Source organism: Fusarium solani (genome assembly GCF_023522795.1).
Source record: "Fusarium solani strain SB1 chromosome Unknown bctg00000006, whole genome shotgun sequence".
NCBI classification, from domain to species: Eukaryota; Fungi; Ascomycota; class Sordariomycetes; order Hypocreales; family Nectriaceae; genus Fusarium; species Fusarium solani.
Genome location: NW_027072151.1, coordinates 1,484,273 through 1,503,924, shown reverse-complemented (window position 1 = coordinate 1,503,924; position 19,652 = coordinate 1,484,273). Strand labels below are relative to the sequence as shown.

Genomic DNA, 19,652 nt, shown 5'->3' with positions numbered 1-19,652 from the left:
GCAAAACAAGCTTGGCAGCACATAGCCTTGGCGTCAGAACACAGCTCGTCAAGGATTTCTATCAATCTCGCTCGCTTGGGCTCCGCGTTCCTCGCTCCTCGTATGCAGGAACAGACCATGAATAATGACCAAGCGCACCGCATCGGGACGGATCCATACCATGAGAAACTTTTCACCCAGCATGATACAGTCAGTGCTTACCGGCAGTTCAACGCCTGCCTGTTCAACAGTCGCTAGGCTGTGCAGTAAGTTAAGGCGTGGAACGGGGAAGAAAAAGAAAGGTTATTGTGGCGTGCGCGCGGCGTTATTTATCGTCTCGCGTGCAGGTTTTTATCGCCGTTGCCGACCTGAGGCTTGTCGAGACGTGACTTGCGAGGTTGGCTGCTACAGCCAGGACAGCTTGGCCATGACACTTTCAGGTTGTTCTGTTCGCCTTGACCTGGCTTCAGATGGCTATCATTCATCAGATTGGCACGGATTGTGGGCGCCCTGGCAGATCTTTGCCAGGTTCGGCGTCTCTGCAGCTGCACAACGTACCTGGTCTCAACCATGTGTTCAGAAGCAATTATAGATTCCCCGGGAAAACTACACTAGCTCCTCATTCCTCTCAGAGCGAGGCCATTCTGGCCAGTCAATACCTCGCTTGAGGACGCGTTGCCTTGCAATGTCTCAAGGACGGTCGCTAAACCCCGCATCAGCCATTCCGCGAGCATTTTGCGAATGGTCCCCGGGGGCAGTGCGAAGGCCGCCTTATCTTGCGTCCACAGGAGGACAACGGCTCTTGAGCAGCCCGGCTCTTGTCTCTTGAGGTTGGCCGATCCCTCGTCCGATCCGCACTGTCCTGGCATCCAAAGCCGACAATCCACGACCGCGATATGGGAAGGCCCCCACGCCAGAGCCCAAGGACGATTCTGGACCTTGACTGCTGCCAACTGGCAATTGCCTAACGTCATGAGCTCAACTATGGTCGCCATTTCCATCGACCCCTTCTTCTCGAATTCTGCTCACACTTGTGGTTGGATCACACAAGGGCCGTCCGCAGGGAGGCGTCTGCTGCGCAGTAGTGTCACAACCCACGAGCTTCAGAAACAGATCCTCACAATATACCAATCAACCTTATCCCTCTGTGATAGCCGTTGCACAAGCGTGGCATGAGCTACACTATGGTTTTATTTGCTGTAGGCAAGGAGTCAACGCACTAGGGCAGCATGATGATTTACATATCCAGTGTCAGTCTTCGGCCCGCTGCCATGTTTCCACGCGACCAGCACATTCAACTCGAACTGTCTCGCATGTTTGTTCTGTTTGGCTCAAAGGACATTCACACAGTGGGCAAGTTTACTATTCTATGGCTACATTTGGCAGACGCCTTCCTCACCTTAGGGATACAGTCTCTCCAGTTGTTGCTTGGTCTCCTGGTAGTCTTGCTCAAGGCTCAACGTTGCGAGACAACCATTCGAAGCAATGACACGCCCCTGTGGCCTTGGATAATGGCGCAGAGTGACTCAGTACTACTTCTTGGTCTCTACCGATTCTCCTCTGCGTTGCTTTTGTTGGCAGAGTTCTAGTGGAATCCTTCCTACGATAGATGGAACGGTGACGAGCTAGGCTAATGCATCTGAAGAATCAGCCATGATCATCATGATGATGTTGGATCCTCGCAACTATGGAGGGGATGGCTTGAAGGGCGCCTTGAGCAACACTCAGGACTCCTGTTGGCCCAGACCTAGGAAAGACATGGGACTGCTGGTGGCATTATGATCGACGCTGCCTGCCGTCAAGCATACAGAGGCAATGCGTTCCTGGACCGTTGTGGCCAAGGTACGACAGATGTTTCTGCAACAAAGAGAGATGCTGCCAGCCCTTTGAGACTTGCATAGCTTCTATGCTGGACGTATCCGCCGGGTCGACATCCGGGCGTCTTGTTGGTCTCTCCTTTCACCTCCTATGTGGCCTACGCCTTCGCCATCCCTGCATCACCACTAGCCTCCAGGAGCGTACATGAAGACTTGCTCAACATCCATATCTCGTCACTTGGCAAATAACAGATTTCGTCACGCAACGCCACCAATGGGACTATCGTCTGCAGCACTTCCCAGCATCAGTTAGGCTCGGTCAGATGTTGGCCATGGGTTGCTTGACCATGGCGCTGATTTGGTCAATGGTTTTCTAGTGACACACGTGTCTCTAGTCCCCTCACTGCTGCGTAGGTTTACAGAGACAGAGATGCCAATCTGTCCAAGGGAAACTAGGGTCGTTACGAGACAGCACCTCAATGCTTTCTCGTACACGCTAGCAAGAGCCCTATACACCGGTGCCATGGCATTAATCTCCGCCAGGGGTCTTCGCTCAAGAAACCATGCTCGAGCTACTTGAAGATACGGGGTATGTCAGATGCGTTGCCTCCCAAGGCTTGGATTGCAACACATCAGGTTTCAGGCTCATCCGGAGATCTGGGGCACCAAGGACAAGGGCTCGAAAGGTGTCAGCAGGCACTCAGCCCCGTCTTGTTGCTCCAGAATACGGTATTGATGCCGGGGCTGCCTAGGCATCATGTTGCCACTGCGTCTAGATGTCGTTTGTTGGGTTACACAAAGGCCGACCTGGCCTAGCGCGCTCTGCATTGAGCAGCACACAGACGGCTGACGCCACGGATGCCTCAACGTACGTCCGGCGCCCCGGAGAGACGGTTCCGGAGCCGTATGAGGTGTCACGGACATTCCAAATCGACTGAAACGGGGCCCAAGTCGATTGGAATCTTGGAGTTGCTAATCTTACGTGATGCTACCCGTTGATGTATGTAGGTAGGTGCGGTCAAGCTGCGGGAGGCTCACTTGGTGATGCTAAGGCTCATTGGACACCCCGATGCAGTACTAGTCAAGGCATGGACATGCTACCCCAGCAGGTAGCATTCTACCATTACCTAGCAGATGGATGTGCTTGACTGCCGGCCGCTGGACTCCCTGGTCAATTCTGTGTCTCCTCAGGTTCGTTCAAGGGTGAGGGGGGCCATGATCCCTGCTCCAATCCTGACGGTCAGCCAGTCGCTCACCACCATCTCGTCCAGGCTATGGCACGCTGTCACCGGGGATAATGCCAACATGTGCGGCCGCAATGGCTCGACCGCTTGCCGCTCCGTCAAGCGGCGTGATCTACGCAGCATCAGCAAGGCTCCCCCGTCGCCGTCTTGACCGTTTCATCAGATGCTCGGAATGTGCAAGAAACAAGCAAGCGAACCCATGAAGATAATACTTGCGATATAACACTTTTTTGGCCTGTTTTCCGTGCCTCGCTGCTACTCTATGCGGTGCTACATTGCGAGAAATCGTCAAGCCTTTCCGAATTATACAAAAAGTTCCTCCTCTTTCGTTTGTTTACATGGTCTCGCTGCATTCTGTCTTTGATCTTCCTTGCTAATACCAAAAAGAGATCCCACATCAGTCTACTCGAGCTCCAAGCCGGCCTGCTTCATCAAGCCGTGGAAGATGCCCTCCTTCTTCAAGAGATTCGCTGGAGTATCAAACTCGACCACCTCGCCCTTATCCAGTACCACCACACGGTCGCTATCGAGGATGGTGTTGAGACGGTGAGCGACAGTGATGATGGTTCGGTTGGCGAACAGGGGTGATCGGAGGGTGCTCTGGAGCATGGCATCGGTCTCGACATCGACAGCGGCCGTAGCCTCGTCAAGAACCAGGATGTTGGAGGGTGTGAGCATGGCGCGCGCCAGGGAGACGAGCTGCCTCTGTCCCTGGGAGAGGTTGGAGCCTGCGGAGAAGATGCGTTAGCTGCTGCTGCTACCGAGTTTGGTGGATGCACGAGTGCGCAACTCGAGAGCTCGCATCGCGGCCGGTCCGTGAGGCGGCGTCACTTTGCCAAGCTACCCAGGCCACGAGACTTGATCTTCATGCGAGACGCCCATGCAAGCGAATCTTTTTTAGAAGATGGATGCATGGAACATGTTGCAAGCGTCGTGGCAAGGGGAAGGGAAGGCCTGGGCATCCAAAGGAGCCATGACGGATCGAACCAGACGGTTGGTGAACCGGTCAGACGAAATCGTCGACCGGTCAAGGAATCCCGACAGAAAGCGCATGGGGACCGACTCACCTCCTTCATTGATCTTGGCCTCCAGCCCACCATCCATGCTAGAAACGTGGTCCTTCAATCGTGCGTGCTCTGTAAGGCGGTTACATGTCAGCACACATGTCACACAACGTCTGCTGACAAAACATCCGCAAGGGCGCGGCGTGGTTCAACTTACCGAGGACGCTCCAGAGTTCAGTATCGTCGTGGACATGACCAGGGTCGAGGTTATCGCGGACGGTGCCCTCGAAGAGAGCCGCGTCCTGGGGAATGATGGCCAGTCGGCGTCGGAGATCAAGCAGGCCGATCGAGGATGTGTTGACATTGTCGATGCCGATGTGGCCAGTCGCAGGCTCGATCAGGCGGAACAGGGCGAGCGTGAGGGAGGACTTGCCCGCGCCTGTACGACCGACCACGCCGATCTTCTCGTGCGACTTGATATCAAGGTTGATGTTCTTGAGAACCAGGTCCAGGCCTTCTCGGTACCGGGTGCTGTAGTTGACAAAGTCAACCTCACCCTTGGCGGGCCACGAGACGGCGGGTCGGTTCTTGGCGATGATCTCGGGGGCTTCGCTGGGCAGAGCCGCATACTCGAGAACACGCTCCACCGACACGATGTTGGTCTCGACTTCGACGGTCTGGCGGACGATCCAGTTGAGCGAGGTGGTGATCTGCAGGGCATATGACATGGCCAGACCGACAAGACCAGGGCTTGGGCGTCCATAGCTGGTCACGGAGATGACGAAGAAGCCCGCAGCCGAAAAAATGACAATAGCACCGATGAACTCGAGGCGAACAGCGAGCCAGCGGTTGGCGCTGATGGAAGGGAAGTAAGCCCGCAAGTTGGCGTCGACGCGCCATTCGTTCTCAAGCTCGAAGCGCTGCTGCTGGCGGTAGGCGCGGATAGTGGTAATGCCACCCAGAGACTCTTGGAAGTGGGCGTAGATGGGACTGCGGCTCACGCTGTCGAGTCTCTTAAGCTCGCGAGAGGTCCGGAGGTAGTATCGTTGGATCCAGTAGTAGGCCAGACTGAGGGGGATGATCAAGGCGATAAAGCCCGGCGCGGCGACCGAGATGATCATCAAAGTGAAGCCAGATCGAGCCAAGTTTACAAAAAGCATGTTGAACGTCCTAGCCAAGACCTCATCGACACGGTAGATATCACTTTCGACTCATTAGCATAGGCCCTATTATTGACAAGCTTTTTCATCAACTCACCTCGAGAATCGGTTCAGAATTCGTCCTGCAGGGGTAGTATCAAAGAAGGACATGGGAGACCTAAAGATGGCATTGGCCATTCGCTCGTGAAGCTTTCGAGACGCCTGTTCCGCAAGTCAGCTGGAGTGATATCAGAGTGATGGCACAATACGAACCTCAATGGAGCAGAATATCCACAGAATCAGGGTCTGGATGACAGTGAGGGCCGAGGATCCCATACCAGCGGCAAAGTAAATGCCAATAAACTTGCCAACGTGCTCGTTCGAGCGGTTCTTCTGGTTCTCATCGGACCACTCCTTCAGCCAGACGGAGGCAAGCATGCTGGTTGTCTGCGCAGCGAGGAGCATGAACAGATAGAGACCGACAGCGTAGATGTTGTTCATCTTGGCGTACTCGCCATAGACAGACCACTTGACCTTGCCCTGCTCGACGTGTTCCTTGGCCTGCTTAGTCTTGGAGGTACCGGCGAGCTCCTCATCGGTGAGCTTGCCACGGGGACCCCTGAAACTAGCAGTGCTGGCGCGACGGAGGGTGGCCATGCTGCTCGAGCGAGGCTTGGATCCGGGGCCGGCTTTGATAGGGGCCATCTCGGGAACCCGCTCCTGTGCCTCTTCCATTTCTTCCTTGGCCTGGCTGGAGTCGGGCTCGATAATGGTGGCCGCCTTGCTACTCGAAGCGCTGGAGCTGGGCTCGCTGCTGTTGCTACCAGATTCGTGCCCGGCTGTCCTGAGAAGATCCGCAACAAGACCCTTCATGGCGACCAGCTGCTTGTAGGTACCCCTTTCAGCGACCTCTCCATCCTTGAGGAGGGTCACGTAGCTAGCCTGGCGAAGAACAGCAATGGCGTTGGTAGCAAGGATACGGGTCTTGGAGGAGAGCAGACCGCGAGGACCGAGGACATTGTCAATGATATGTCGGCCAACGTGGGAGTCTACCGCAGAAAGAACGTCATCGAGGAGGTAGATATCGGCACGGGCGTAAACAGCACGGGCCAGGGAAACACGAGCCTTTTGACCACCGCTCAGCGAGATACCTCGCTCGCCAACAACGGTTTCATCACCGTCAGGGAGCTGGGCAAAGTCGTCCAAGAGGGCACAAGCCTGAACGGTCTTCTCATAGAACTCAGGGTCGTATCGGTAACCAAAGATGATGTTCTCCTTAACGGTGGCGTTCAAGATCCAAGTTTGCTGAGAGGCATAAGCGACAGTTCCTCGCACCTCAACGGAACCCTTGACCTTCCACAGATCACCGAGGATGCTCTGGAGGAAGGAGGATTTGCCAGCGCCCACACGTCCGACGACGCACGAGAGTTCTCCCTTATAGGCGGTGTAGTCGATGTCCTTGAGGGCATTCTTGTCCTCGTGTCGGTTCCAGGAGAAGGTACCATCGCGGATAATGATGCTCTCCTCACCAAGCTGCTCAGGAGCGGGCTTGATGGTGATGGCATTGGGCTGGAGCTCCTCAGCCTTGAGGAAGTCAGTGAGACGTCCAATAGCCACAGAAGCCTCGACAATCGAAGTGATAACCATGGGGAGGATAGCCAGAGGGAAAGTCAAGAGGTTGAACAGGGCCAGCGCAGGGAAGACAATATCGGTGGTAAGGGGCTTATCCTGGGTAAGGACGAAGACCGTAAAGGTCGAGCAGGACACAAAGAAGGGGGCTGTTGTCCAGGTGAAGTTGGCAAAAGCCTGAGTAGCGCCGATCTTTCGCAGGTTCTTCAGCTCCTGTTCGTTTCGGACATAGTTGAGCTTGTTCATGAAGGCAGAGCCCCAGGCGTACAGCTTGATGCTCTTCATGTTGTTGATGATCTCATTGATGAGACGGCTTCGAGCATCCTTGTTCTTCATCTGGGTCTTCTGCATGTTCTTCATGATACGAGCGACGAGGCCCTGCACTGGCATCATGATGATCATGACGACAATGCCTGCCATCATGGACCATCCGACCAAGTTGTACAGAGAAACCATGCAAATGATGATCTGGAACGGGGCGGACCAAATCTGCTGAGCAAACTGGGTGAGATCCTGCAGACGCTGAGCATCAACAGCCATGTAGTTGACAATGTCACCAGTTGACTTGGCGGCTCTGCCTTCGTTTGACAGTCGAAGCGACTTTCGGTAAATGGCCGAAGACAATCCACCCTTAATGTGCATGCCCGTCACAAAAGCGAGCTGGAAGTATTGGTGCTGCCATCATGTCAGTAACGGATATGGTGAGTGTGGTGCTTGGGTCACTTACCACCATGGTTGTCTGGAAGACAGCACAGGCGAACATAGCCAGCGCAATCGCAGCACCCTGGATCACGGGCTGTTTGGTTTGCTTGGGGTCATGGTACGAATACACAAACGCGATGAGGAGACGCAACAGTTGAGGCTGGATATACTGTGAGATGTCGTTTCCGATCTTGTAGACGGCTGCCAGCATGTAGGGTCCGCCATACGCCTTGAACAGGACAATCCACAGAGAGGGGTTCTTCCGATGCTCGAGCTCGTATTGCCAGGCCTTATCGAAGCGTGCTCCGGTGTTCTTGGTCTGGTCGTCCTTGGCCAATGCCCAGAGGTCATCTTCGGTCAGGAACACCTTGTAGCCATATCTCATCATCGGGGTCATCCAGGAGAAGGTCAGCTGGGAGAAGGCGTTGCAGTACTCGACAGGGCACTCCTCCTCTTCCTCAATCGCCTCGTAGCCATTGGGGCCAACGTTTCGCGGCCAGAGCCACTCAATAAGAAACTCAACAAGAGACAATCCAACACCGACACAATAGACGATAAAGTAGGGCAATTGCGATCGGTAGAGCTGCTGCGAGATCAGGGACCGCAGCTTAACGGCGAATGAGATGAGGAGCAGGAGCCAGTAGAAGAGGGCAACTCCGCTAGGATATCGAATGCGCGAGTGTTCAACCCATTGGATGGAGAAGACGACGCAAAGCGAAAGGATTGTCAAGAATGTGGTCAAGACTCTGAAGTCGCCAAACCAAATGGCTGGCATAGACAGGATCTGGATGACGAGCTGAGCAATGACGTCGACGATGATGACGGCGAGGAGGGTCTAGTAGTGGCAAGCACAGTTAGCTCAATTGAACCATGACGAAGTCGCAGTTTGTCGCGGCGGTTAATTACCTGCTTGATGAAGAAATGCGTGTTCTTGGCTTGTGACTCCTGCTGCTGCTTCCTTACGAGAAGCCACCATATGGCGAGCGATCCAAAGACGAGGCCGAAGACGGAGACGGCAGCGATCCAGACGTCGATGAAGCATGGCGTAAAATCGTATCGATGGGGGCTCAGAGGGCCCCAACCCTCTTCATTTCCGCAGAGAGGCTGCTTGAAGGGACTCGCGGAGAGGTAGTTGGCGCCCAGCTCGCGGAGAGGACGGAAACCCGTGAACGAGCCGGTCTCATAAAGGACCTTCTGCTCGTCGTAAAGAGCCATTGTGTCCCGTGGCTCGAGAAAGACTGCGGGGCTGCGAGTGTCTGGTGTAACTATCGCCGCATGCTAGAGCAAAGAGCTCTCGTCTCTTGCAAGGCCAGGCTGCAGAGTCGGTGGCGCGTCAGAATCGGTCGGGGGTCGGAGTTGCAGGCCGTCGAGGCTTGGGTCCGGTTCGGAAAGCTTGCGCGACGTCAGAGCGTCAGGTCGCGAACCAGCGACGGCGCAAGATGGGCCGGGATCTGCTCGGCAGGCCAAGATCTGCCTGTGGCTTGCGCTGATTGATGCTGCCAGATCCTGATCCGGCCAGCGCTTTAACGAGAGATGGAGGAGCAAAGATAAAAATTGCCTGGGCGACTTCCGACTAAAGTCCAGTCGCAGAGCAAAATCTTGTCGAAATGACCTGCTGATGGTTGGTAAGCTGGGGTCCTAAAAATCGTCAAAATCCTACGTAAAGGTACGCGCTAACGCAGACCCCAGGCAGCTCAGCTGGGGGGCAGGTGGGGATGAGCATGGCAATCACGGAGATGTCGGCGATAGTTGCCTGGATTACTTGCGCTTGCGTGCTTACCTAACCCTGCAGCATTTGTATGTATCTAGGCCATTGTAAACTTACCCTGCACATTGAATGGATGGAATCACGTCTTGTTGTTTTGGCACGACGTTTCCGGTCATTCGCTGTTTGCGGCCTCATTTTACCTTTCCGATAAGGTTCTTCACGTGATGTAGAGTTTCAATTGCTTTCATCTTGAATTCCTTTGTGCTATCTTGTTGAGTCGTTGTTAATGAGTCATCTTGCTGGTGCGTTGAAAACCCGTAATATTACCCACAGACGCGACGCAATCCTGACTGACTCACAGAGTTGCAATAGGCACTAGAGCTATGCGTATGGCCCGTTCTTACAACCTGGACCTAGCAAAAACCTGACATAGATTAATTACTTTGCAAGAGTTCCCAGGAACTCAATCACCCGCTTGGTAAGCCATTCTTGAGCCTCAGGCTGGTCAACAGTGTGACTCGCGCCAGGAATAAGCCCCGACAAGGGGCTCACTACGGGGTTCAGTTCCTGGTACTTCTTGTTGCGAGCTGCCTGGTCAACGCGCTCAGGCACATACTCGTCATTTCCAGAATGAAGAACCAGAACTGGCTTCTCGAATCGTGCCCAATTAGCCGCAACTCTCTCCTCGTCAAGATCGGACGAGAAGTAATCGTCATCACCTCTGTGCACGGCGTCAGCTTGTGGCAAACATACTCCACCATGGAACATACCCTGGGGCAGCAAGAGACTGGAATCGATAGGCCGAGATGGGTGCCCCCAAGACGGCGGGAATCATATCAAAAGGCATACAGTCGCCTTCCTTTCCCTCAGCAATCATCTTGGCCGCAAGGTCAAGGCTTGGCTGAGGATCAGGCATGATGAGGTCCAGTGTCTCGCGATCCGAGATGGGGCCTTGCATGATGAAGCCGTCGACATGCTCATTGTTGTGCTTGGCGTAGTTGGTGTACTCGATGCAGTCCTACAACTTGTCAGAAATTGCCAAAGGGGGTAATTGGCAGACATACCTGGCAACCAGTGGAAGAACCAAACAGGACAATCTTCTCCTTGCCGATGCTTCGAAGATACTTGACCAAAGAAGAGATGTCCTCCACATCGTTGGAAAGGCTTGAGATACCAAATCCGATAAAGGAGCTGCGCATGCGGATCTCGAAAACAGAGTAACCAAGTTCCTTGGCCTCCTCCAATCGCTGGGCTAGGAGCCGGGTGTAGGGGATAGTGTGAGGACCATCTGTGAGACCACCGATGAAGATGACAGCATTCTTAGCAGAGGCAAGGCCAATCTCGTATGCGCAAGAGGCTCGAGTCTTGGACTCGAAAGGATGGACGGTAACTGAAAAAGGACCGGAAGGAGCCATGATTGCTTTATTTTCCGTGGGCTTTGTTGTCGGGGTTGAATGAGCTTTGTGGTGGTTGTTCCTTGAGAGCAGAGGTGCGGAGAGCGTCTTGACAAACTAATGCGGTATATATAAGCTGCAGTCCTGGGTTTGGAACAGTGGGTCCCTCATTCTCTTACCAAATGGTTCAGTCGGGGGGACTTTGGTTGAAAGAGCCAAGTCTGTAGTTTTCCAGTGGAAACCAGCCTCTTCATGCTGGAGTTGAGAGCATTCAACTCTGGGTGTAGCTGCGAGATCGGACGGATACGATTACGATAGAGCACAGTGCATGATGACATCAGCAGGCGTGGGATGGTTTAGAGGTTGCGCAGAATACTCCTGCAATGAAATGGTGTTATAGTAAAAAATGAGCGATTGAAGAATATGTACAAACATCATTTTCTTAATTGTGTTATCTGCTCAGGTTGTTAACGCTTTGAGCTCTTGGTTGTGTTATCAGCCTTGTTTAGCACCCCATGATCCTCATTTGTACAGTTTTTAGAAATCTCACACTGTACAGCCACATCTCAGTTCCCAAAGATCGTGAAGTGCCCCTCCACCTTTTCTGGCTTCACAAGCGACGCTTCTCAGCACATCTAAACCACCGTCCTCTATTGTCAAGCCAAGAAACTCACATAAGCATCAATTTCGCCCGTTTGCCAAGCACTCTCGGCGCATTCGCTTTCGTATTCGCTTATTCTTGATCTTGAGCTGTGGAGAGTATGCATGTGTAGCTGGGAAGAAGCTTCTCGCTTCACCTACGATGGCATCTACACCCAGTAGCCAGGAGAGGAATGAGTTCTTCCAAAAAGTTGGCCACCTTCCCATTCACAACTAGAAAGCATCTAACAAAAGTACAGCTCAAGCCATGCTGCGTCAAGATCAGCCAGTTGGCCATACGGGAGGCCGACAATCCAGCTTCCGCTCGTGAGTTGACGGAGCTCACAGGGCGAGTGCTGGAAATTCTGAATGAGCAAATCCAGCGAAATCCGTTGGCACTGGACGAAAAACTCTCTGAATATGTCTTCTTCCCGCTCTACCACATCTTCCGTCAGATGGATCAGTACCCCATGCCCTTGATCGAAAACTGCATCAAGGCACTCGCTATCTTGATCACTCATGGATGGAGGACCAAGATTTCTGCAGAGCTAGTGAAACAAATATTGAGTCTTCTGACCTTTATACTGGATGGAACACCTGGCTCTGCCCAAAAACGACCTGTGGCCGAGGAGACTGCGCTGGAGGCGTTTCGTGGACTGACTGCCCTTTTCACCACAGCTGGCACGTCCACCACGGCGGCGTCGGGACTCTCGGAAGCAGAAACAATACCTGCGCTCGGCCACGGTGTCACTGTCATGCTGGATGGGGTTGTTAGCGGCGCAACACCCCAGATACAACAAGAGGCGTTGCGAGCCCTGCAAGCCGTGTACCACACCATCAAAGAGCCTGCCGCGCTGGCTAGTTTCCTCCCGGGCACTGTCTCTTCGCTGGCGAAGGTTGCATCCTCTCCGAACCGATACAAGGGGAACGTTCTTGCAAAGTGTCTCGAGACCGTGAGTCTGGTGTTGACAACCGTTCTGGCTGATCTTAGAACGCGGTCAATACTTGTCAAGTCCGAAGCCGAACAAGAGGATGAAGATCATGAGAATAAAATTCTCTCTCCTTCATGGCTCAAGGCGTCTGCCATCCAAGTGAAGAAAGCACTCTCTACGATGATGAGGCTACGAACCCACGATTCCGCCGAGGTCAGGTCTGCTCTCAACAAACTTTGTGTCGTCATCTTGGATGAATGCCACAAGACCTTGGAAAACTGCGCGAATATCTTGATCGAGACGGCAATCGTTCTTGGAGAGACAGAGGAAAAGACCTCCCTGACACAAACCAGCCTGCAGGATCTCGTTAGCATTTACCCAGAACTCGGCGAGATCGTCAAGACTACGGCCTACAACTGGATGTCTAGTCTGTCGCGTTTGATGCAAGGAGCAGACGAACAAGCGAAACGAGACGCGATACGAAACGTTTTGAAGGCTCTTGAACTACTCAAAAGCCTACACATACAGTCGTCGACTCTCGAGGATTCAATGTCGACCATGCTTCGGGACAGCGTTGTTTCACTTGTTCAGGCATCGAAGATTCAGCCAACAAACGAAATCACCGATGTGAAACTGATTGCTGGGGGAGATTCAAGCGAGTACAAGGACGCGCAATATCAGCCGATTCTTCTGCCTTCCGAGAGCCAGAAAGATATTCGAGGTGAGATGGCGTCGCTTATTTCTTTCCTTGGCTCGTCCTCCCAGAAAGTGAGGCTCGCAAGCAGTATGCTGGAGCAGGCGCAGGAGTCTGGAAACCCAGTCGGGCAAGTTTCTGCCTTTTGGCTTTGCTTCCAACTAGTCAAGGCTAGCCATACGGCTTCGGCAGAGGAAGATATGTTCTTAAACCTGTCATCTCTCAGCGACCCGGCTGGGGATGTAGAGGGCGTCTTCAACGAGCTGTATACGACAGCGGTACAAATTCTTGACCGCCACACAGAAGTAGAGCCTGTTGACTGGCGACTGGAAGCTCTTGCCTTGGAGGTTACTGCATACACAGCCCAGAGGTCAGGAGAATCATTTCGACCAGAACTGATCGATGTGCTGTTCCCAATCGCAACGTTCTTGGGATCTAATAGCCAAGGCCTACAGAAGCACGCTATCGTCACGTTGAACAGCATAGCAGCCTCATGTGGATATACCAGTGTTTCGGAGCTCATCATCAGCAACGTTGATTACATGGTCAACTCTGTCTCTTTGCGACTGAACACTTTGGATATCTCGCCAGCATCGATCAATGTCTTGACCATGATGATTCGATTAGCAGGCCCTCGACTAGTCCCTTACCTTGACGACGTCGTTGACTCCATTTTCGGTGCCTTGGACAACTATCACGGCTACCCGGTGTTTGTGGAAAACCTCTTCAGTGTGCTTAAAGAGGTGGTAGATCAAGGCGTTCGTTCGGACATGCTCTTATTAGAACACCAGACGAGCTCAATGCCAGATCACCGGAAGAAAATGCAGAAGACAGATGAAATCTCTTCTCTCTTGGATACCCTGGCAAAGAGAAAAGAGAGAACCTCTCGCGACGAGACGGAGACAGATCAAGTGCGCGGCCACCCAACGATACCTTGGAAGAAGGAGGACAAGAAGGAAGACGACGACGAAGATGGGGCAAATCCTCCAGCCGAGGAAGAAAAACCTCCAAACTCTCAAACGTACCAGTTGCTGCTGAGAGTGGCAAACCTAACCCAGCACTATCTGACATCCCCGACGCCAACACTACGGAGGTCACTGCTAGAGCTGCTGACAACGGCATCCACAGCTCTGGCTCCCGATGAGGACGCATTCTTGCCACTGGTCAACTCAATCTGGCCGGTGGTGATTGACAGGCTGCATGATCCTGAAGCTTATATCGCGGTCGAGGCGTGCCACGCTCTGGCTGGGCTCTGCGCGGCAGCAGGAGACTTCCTCAGCTCTCGGTTCAAGACGGACTGGACCGATTGGCTTCGGGGGTGGTGTCGCAAGGCTAAGCTTGAAGCTTCCGGGCGACCGGGGCAGACCAAACCCCGTGGGGAAGTTAGGATTACGCGGGGACGAGAGAGCGACGATAGCCGAATTGTGATGCCCCTGAGGAGCGGAGGCAGCCTCGGTGGCAACCCGCAGGCGGTGACACCGCACTCCGGTGGTGACCTGGGGAGATTTGCATCGCCGGCGCGAGTGTGGGGGGCCACGATCGAGCTATTGACAGCAATAGTGTCGCACGTTCACGTGGACGAGGACATGTTTGACGACATTCTGGACCTACTGTCAGACGTTTTGGAGCGCAACGTTGGAGTGCGGGAGGCATTGGAGGCTGTCAACGGGGACGCGGTGTGGCTGGTACGATATGAGCGAGGGAATGTTGAGCCTCTACCCACACCTCAGATGGATGGCATTGTATTTACTGCCATGGCAATGGCTCAGTAGAGGTAGAGATTGCAGTATCAAGGCTCTGGAATGATGATGCAAACCGGCACACGCTTTGCCGGTCAAGGGACTTGGCCTTTCCGTGATTAGCTATTAGCAAAACATGCTAGAGACGCCACCTGGCAACGAGTTTCCTAATTGGCACATTTACAGAGAAAGATTTACGTCAAGGTTTCAACGGGAACTAGTCTGCGCGAGTTGGTTGGTGGTTGAATGACATTCAGGCAGATATGCTTTGGCGTGATAGCCTCGGTGTAGACATGCAGAAGTCTGCTGACAGCTTTGCGGGAGATTTGAGTATCTTTTAGCAAGCTGGGAGCGTTAGTTGAGACGCGAATCCATTCAGCCAAGCGTTTAGTATCTATTTCGTTGATTCTGGTTCTGGACCTTCAATAACAGGCAGAGATAACTCATCTGAAGGAGCTCTTCCAACAGCACCTATACTTTACATTATAATACTGTACCTGCCCTAGGGTAAGAGAAGGGATCTACGGGAAGTCAAGTCACATGCGATTATGCTTAACCTGCCTAGGTGTGGCGAGGATGACACGAGTAACAGTAAGAGAGAACTTACCACTCCGTTGGGCCAGCTACCGTCGCAATGCCCTAACGAAGCGAATCCCGACAAACTAGAGGAAAACAGCTGAAACCCGTACCCAGCATGGACATTTGCCAATCATGCCATGGAGCGTCTCTGGAATGGTCAGAACCGGCATCACCAATGCCGGTGGTACGATTCAATGTCTCGCGCGGCTCAAGGGGCTAACAGGCCATGCTAGGGGCGCCACCGGACAAACCGTCCAAGGGCTTTGGAGACAGTAGCCGCGATGGCTTCTCATGGATCGAGAAGTTGACAGTGAACAAGTTGATCCGATGACAGGCAAAGCTTACGTGGGGAAAATAAAGAGGCCAAGGCCTAGATCTTGATGGTGGACGGTTCCGCAGTGGGAACATTGGCAAACTTCTCCGCACCGACCAGACCATGGGGTCCTCGCAGGCCTCATGGGTATGGGTCTCTATTCACACCTTCTTCAAGGGGCTAGCGCCGTGAGGCTATTAGTTGGAGTAGCACGTATTGCTGTCCCTCCCCCTCCGAAATGTATTGGATCCCCTCTGGTCTGACCCCTTTCCCTCGCCCATCTTACCCCAGATACGCTGTCGCATCATGACCGCAGAAGGGCAAACGATTTCGTAATGGAATCTCGAGTTTAACAGTCTCGACTCTGGGGGAGGATCCTCCTCTAGATCCTCCCCGGATTCTGGGTCCTCGTCGTGACCACTGCGCTCAGATGGAAATCTCCATTTCCCCAGAAAAGCCAAGAGATGGGTTTGGGGGGCTGAGCCTCACGCGCCTGTTTGAACGTGAGGGGAAAAAAAAGCAACCAGGTGAGGAGAAGTAGAGGAGGGCTACACAACACACACACACACTATGCTGCCGCCGCTGATATCGGTGGCATCGGCCAATCAAGGGGTCCCCGATGATATCAGCCATAGTGTTCGATACGCTCGTCTCACAGAAGAGATAGCACCCCTGTCTGGCGTCGCGACAGCTGAAGAGAAAACAAGAGAGGGGGGGGAATGCCTCCAACTCGCTTGGTCCAAGCAGCAAGCCTAGATTTCGTCAATTATCCACCCTGGCCATCCCACCGGAGACTTGGTCGATTTTGGCGTGTTGGAGCGGAGAGGGATCCAATCAGAGGCAAATAGTAGATGCAGTCTAGAAGCCTTCTAGCGCTGGTGACTAGCTCAATACTTGCCACCCTCCCTCACACCAAAACACGAGACATGTGTGTGCGCCAAGTAGATTTGGCGTTGAGATGTGTCCTTGGCAATCGCCGAGACGGCTCCCCAAGATGCCAAGGTCTTGTCCTGCAAGGCACTACTTGGCATCGCGAGATGGCATCTCAGGATAACCAAGCGGTCGGTTCCTCTCAACCAGGACATGGACTCTGGCAATTTGAAGACCGTCTCGTGTTGATTGAACCGGGTAGAGGTCAATACAAGGAATACCCATCATCATGACCTTCCCAAAGTAGCCCAGCTTGCTTATCGTTTGGGGACGTGGCGTATGAAGCCGGAGGGGGGAAAGAGGATCACATCCTTGGTGGCCCCATACGGGCACCTAACGACTTGCTCTCTAAAGATCCATGGATCTTTGGACAAGGGCGGCCCAACGGAAAACAACCGAGAGGTTCTTTACAGGGTCAGGTCGGTCAGTGGCTGCGGCGGCAGTTGAAAGAGGCGTACAACGTCGAGAGGCCAAGGAATGTTACGTGACGGGGTGCATCAGCGGTGCATAACAAAAATCCCCCAAAACAAGCAGAGAAAAAAAAGCCACAATGCAAAAAAGTCAGACTTGATCCCTCCGAGTCATGAGCATCATGGCATTCAATCTCCCGCTTCCCCAAAAAAAACAGAGTCGAAAAAGAACAAGCGATAAGCGCCTCCAAGCCGAACCGGGCCGGTAAACACCCATGACACGACCGGCACGACGACTCTCGCTCTCGCCGAACGACTTGAATCAAACTAACAGGCTAAGCGCGACGGGCGGCACCGAGATAGGGGCAAACTAATGGAGGAACCAGTAGACTAAGCTACTGTGCAGAGGCGAACGGATGGTGGGTGGAAAATCCTGTATCCACCACGGTACGTGGTGGGGGAGAGACAGAGGACGAGGCCTTGAGATGGGGTCGCGACTCAACTCTTTAGTTGTGTCTCTCAACGGGGTCCAAAAATACCAAAAATGGCACTGTAAGAATGTTCAAGGTCTATTCTACAATCATGTCTTTTTCTTCATAATTTCCTTTCCAAAATCTGGGGTATCATCACATCCTTAGCCCTGCCTTTTCCCACTTCTTCAGCCTTTTCTGTCCACCACCACCAAAAACCAAAGCTTGCGCACCCTCTTTATTAGCCTCGAGATAAACTCTCCGGGGCCAATGAGCAGGATAGGCAGCTGCTTTTCTCAACCCGGTTAGAGTCCCCGGGGCCTGCCCTGCACACCATCGCCCCAGGTGATGGGTCACCCTCCATCTTTTGGGGCCAACTCCCCGGCGCCACCCAGACCAGGAGGGGGAGCATCAGAATCTAGAACACCACCCCAAAGGATATCACATAGAGACCACTTCTGAAACGGATACAAATAGAGTCCCTTCCTCCCCTCGTTTTCTGTTTTCGAAGGCCAAGAGCTTCATCACTCTCATCTCTACATTCTCTACTTCCCTCTCCACCTCACTTACACACAACCATCCACACCATGTCTTCCACACCCCCCGCCGACTACGGCAAGGAAGCCGTCGCCGACGTCCGATCTTCTCAGGATGTCGAGGCTGGTGAGACCACTCAGACTGGTTCTCTCCAGCGAGATCTCAAGAACCGCCACATGCAGATGATTGCCATCGGTATGTCCTCAACTCCACCACCCCTGGAACTTAACAACTAACCACAACAGGTGGCGCAATTGGTGCTGGTCTTTTCGTCGGTTCTGGTGGTGCCCTTCAGAAGGGCGGTCCTGCCGCTCTTATCATCGGTTACCTGGTTATCGGTATCATGCTTCTGTGCACCTGTTTGGCCCTCGCCGAGATGGCCGTCCTCTACCCCATCAACGGAGCCTTCTTCACCTACATCTGCCGATTTGTCGATCCCTCCTGGGGCTTCAGCATGGGCGTTCAATATGCCCTAGCTTGGTTAACTGTTCTTCCCTTCGAGTTGATCGCTGCCTCCATCACCATCAAGTTCTGGAGAGAGGATATCAACATGGCAGTGTGGGTTTCCGTCTTCCTGGCCGCCCTCATCATCGTCCAGATCTTCGGAGTCCGCGGCTACGGAGAAGTCGAATTCGTCCTCAGTATCATCAAGATCTGCGCCTGTGTTGGTTTCATCATCCTCGGTATTGTCATCAACTGTGGCGGTGCCGGCGACAAGGGATACATTGGCGCCAAGTACTGGCACGACCCCGGTGCTTTCACCAACTTCAAGGGTTTCTGCAGTGTCTTCGTCGTTGCTGCCTTCTCCTTCGGTGGTACTGAGATGGTTGGTCTGGCCGCTGCCGAGTCTGCCAACCCCCGCAAGTCTATCCCCATGGCTAGCAAGCAGGTCTTCTGGCGAATTGCCATCTTCTACATCCTGAACCTGTTCATCGTCGGTCTCATCCTCCCCGCCAACGACCCTCGTCTCATGGGAGCCAGCGGTGCCAACACCAAGGCCTCTCCCTTCGTTCTTGCTATCCAGGATGCCGGTATCAAGGTCCTCCCCAGCATCATGAACGCTGTCATCACCATCTCCGTCCTCAGTGTCGCCAACTCTTGCACTTTCGGCTCTACCCGAACCATCCAGGCTATGGCTGAGCGCAACATGGCCCCCGCCTTCTTCAAGTACATCGACTCTAAGGGTCGCCCCCTGTACTGTGTCCTCCTCCAGATTGCCTTCGGTCTCCTTGCCTACATCGGCGCTGCCCCCAGCGGTGGTGAGATCTTCGGCTGGCTCCTGGCTCTTACTGGTCTCGGCTTCCTCTTCGTCTGGGGTAGCATCTGCCTGGCTCACATCCGCATGCGCTCTGGTATGAGGGCTCAGAGCTTCAACATGGATCTCATTCCCTACAAGACCCCCTTCGGTGTCATTGGCAGCTACCTCGGTCTCGGCCTCAACATCCTCGCCCTGGTCGCCTCTTTCTACACTGCCCTCTACCCTGCTTCCGGCGCTTCCCCCAACGCCGAGGCCTTCTTCAGCTCCTACCTCGCCTTCTTCACCGTCGCCCTCTTCTACGTCGGCTACAAGATCTTCACCCGCAAGTGGCGCATGTACATCCCCGCCTCCGAGATGGATCTGGCCACCGGTGCTGTCATGCTCGACGAGCCTGAGCCCAAGGAGCCCATTGTCTGGTCCCAGCTGCCCAAGAGGGCCCTCCGAAACCTGTTCTAAGTGGTTTGATTGCGAGTGAGATGGAGAGATACCCATATAAGAAAGCGGAAGAAGTAACAATTGTACATTTTGGTCTGTA

At 53.6% G+C, this 19,652-nt stretch overlaps 4 protein-coding genes across 4 annotated transcripts; 2 read left to right on the top strand and 2 right to left on the bottom strand.

Moving 5' to 3' along the window:
• Positions 1–3,442: 3,442 nt before the first annotated feature.
• Positions 3,443–8,729, bottom strand: MRS44_010195 (uncharacterized protein; the record flags this gene model as incomplete). The annotated part of the gene is made up of 7 exons (XM_046269936.2): positions 3,443–3,768; positions 4,108–4,176; positions 4,262–5,247; positions 5,302–5,405; positions 5,457–7,487; positions 7,540–8,349; positions 8,421–8,729. The coding sequence occupies 7 exons, from the start codon at positions 8,727–8,729 to the stop codon at positions 3,443–3,445; spliced, it is 4,635 nt and encodes a 1,544-aa protein (XP_046131362.1).
• Positions 8,730–8,792: 63 nt separating this feature from the next.
• MRS44_010194 (uncharacterized protein) lies at positions 8,793–10,637 on the bottom strand (the record flags this gene model as incomplete). The annotated part of the gene is made up of 4 exons (XM_046276494.2): positions 8,793–9,087; positions 9,665–9,943; positions 9,993–10,240; positions 10,287–10,637. 4 exons carry the CDS (start codon positions 10,635–10,637, stop codon positions 8,793–8,795), a joined length of 1,173 nt encoding a protein of 390 aa, XP_046131363.2.
• Positions 10,638–11,449: 812 nt separating this feature from the next.
• MRS44_010193 (uncharacterized protein) lies at positions 11,450–14,653 on the top strand (the record flags this gene model as incomplete). The annotated part of the gene is made up of 1 exon (XM_065620030.1): positions 11,450–14,653. The coding sequence occupies one exon, from the start codon at positions 11,450–11,452 to the stop codon at positions 14,651–14,653; it is 3,204 nt and encodes a 1,067-aa protein (XP_065476219.1).
• Positions 14,654–17,909: 3,256 nt separating this feature from the next.
• Positions 17,910–19,573, top strand: MRS44_010192 (uncharacterized protein; the record flags this gene model as incomplete). The annotated part of the gene is made up of 2 exons (XM_046272129.2): positions 17,910–18,054; positions 18,105–19,573. The coding sequence occupies 2 exons, from the start codon at positions 17,910–17,912 to the stop codon at positions 19,571–19,573; spliced, it is 1,614 nt and encodes a 537-aa protein (XP_046131365.1).
• Positions 19,574–19,652: the final 79 nt, after the last annotated feature.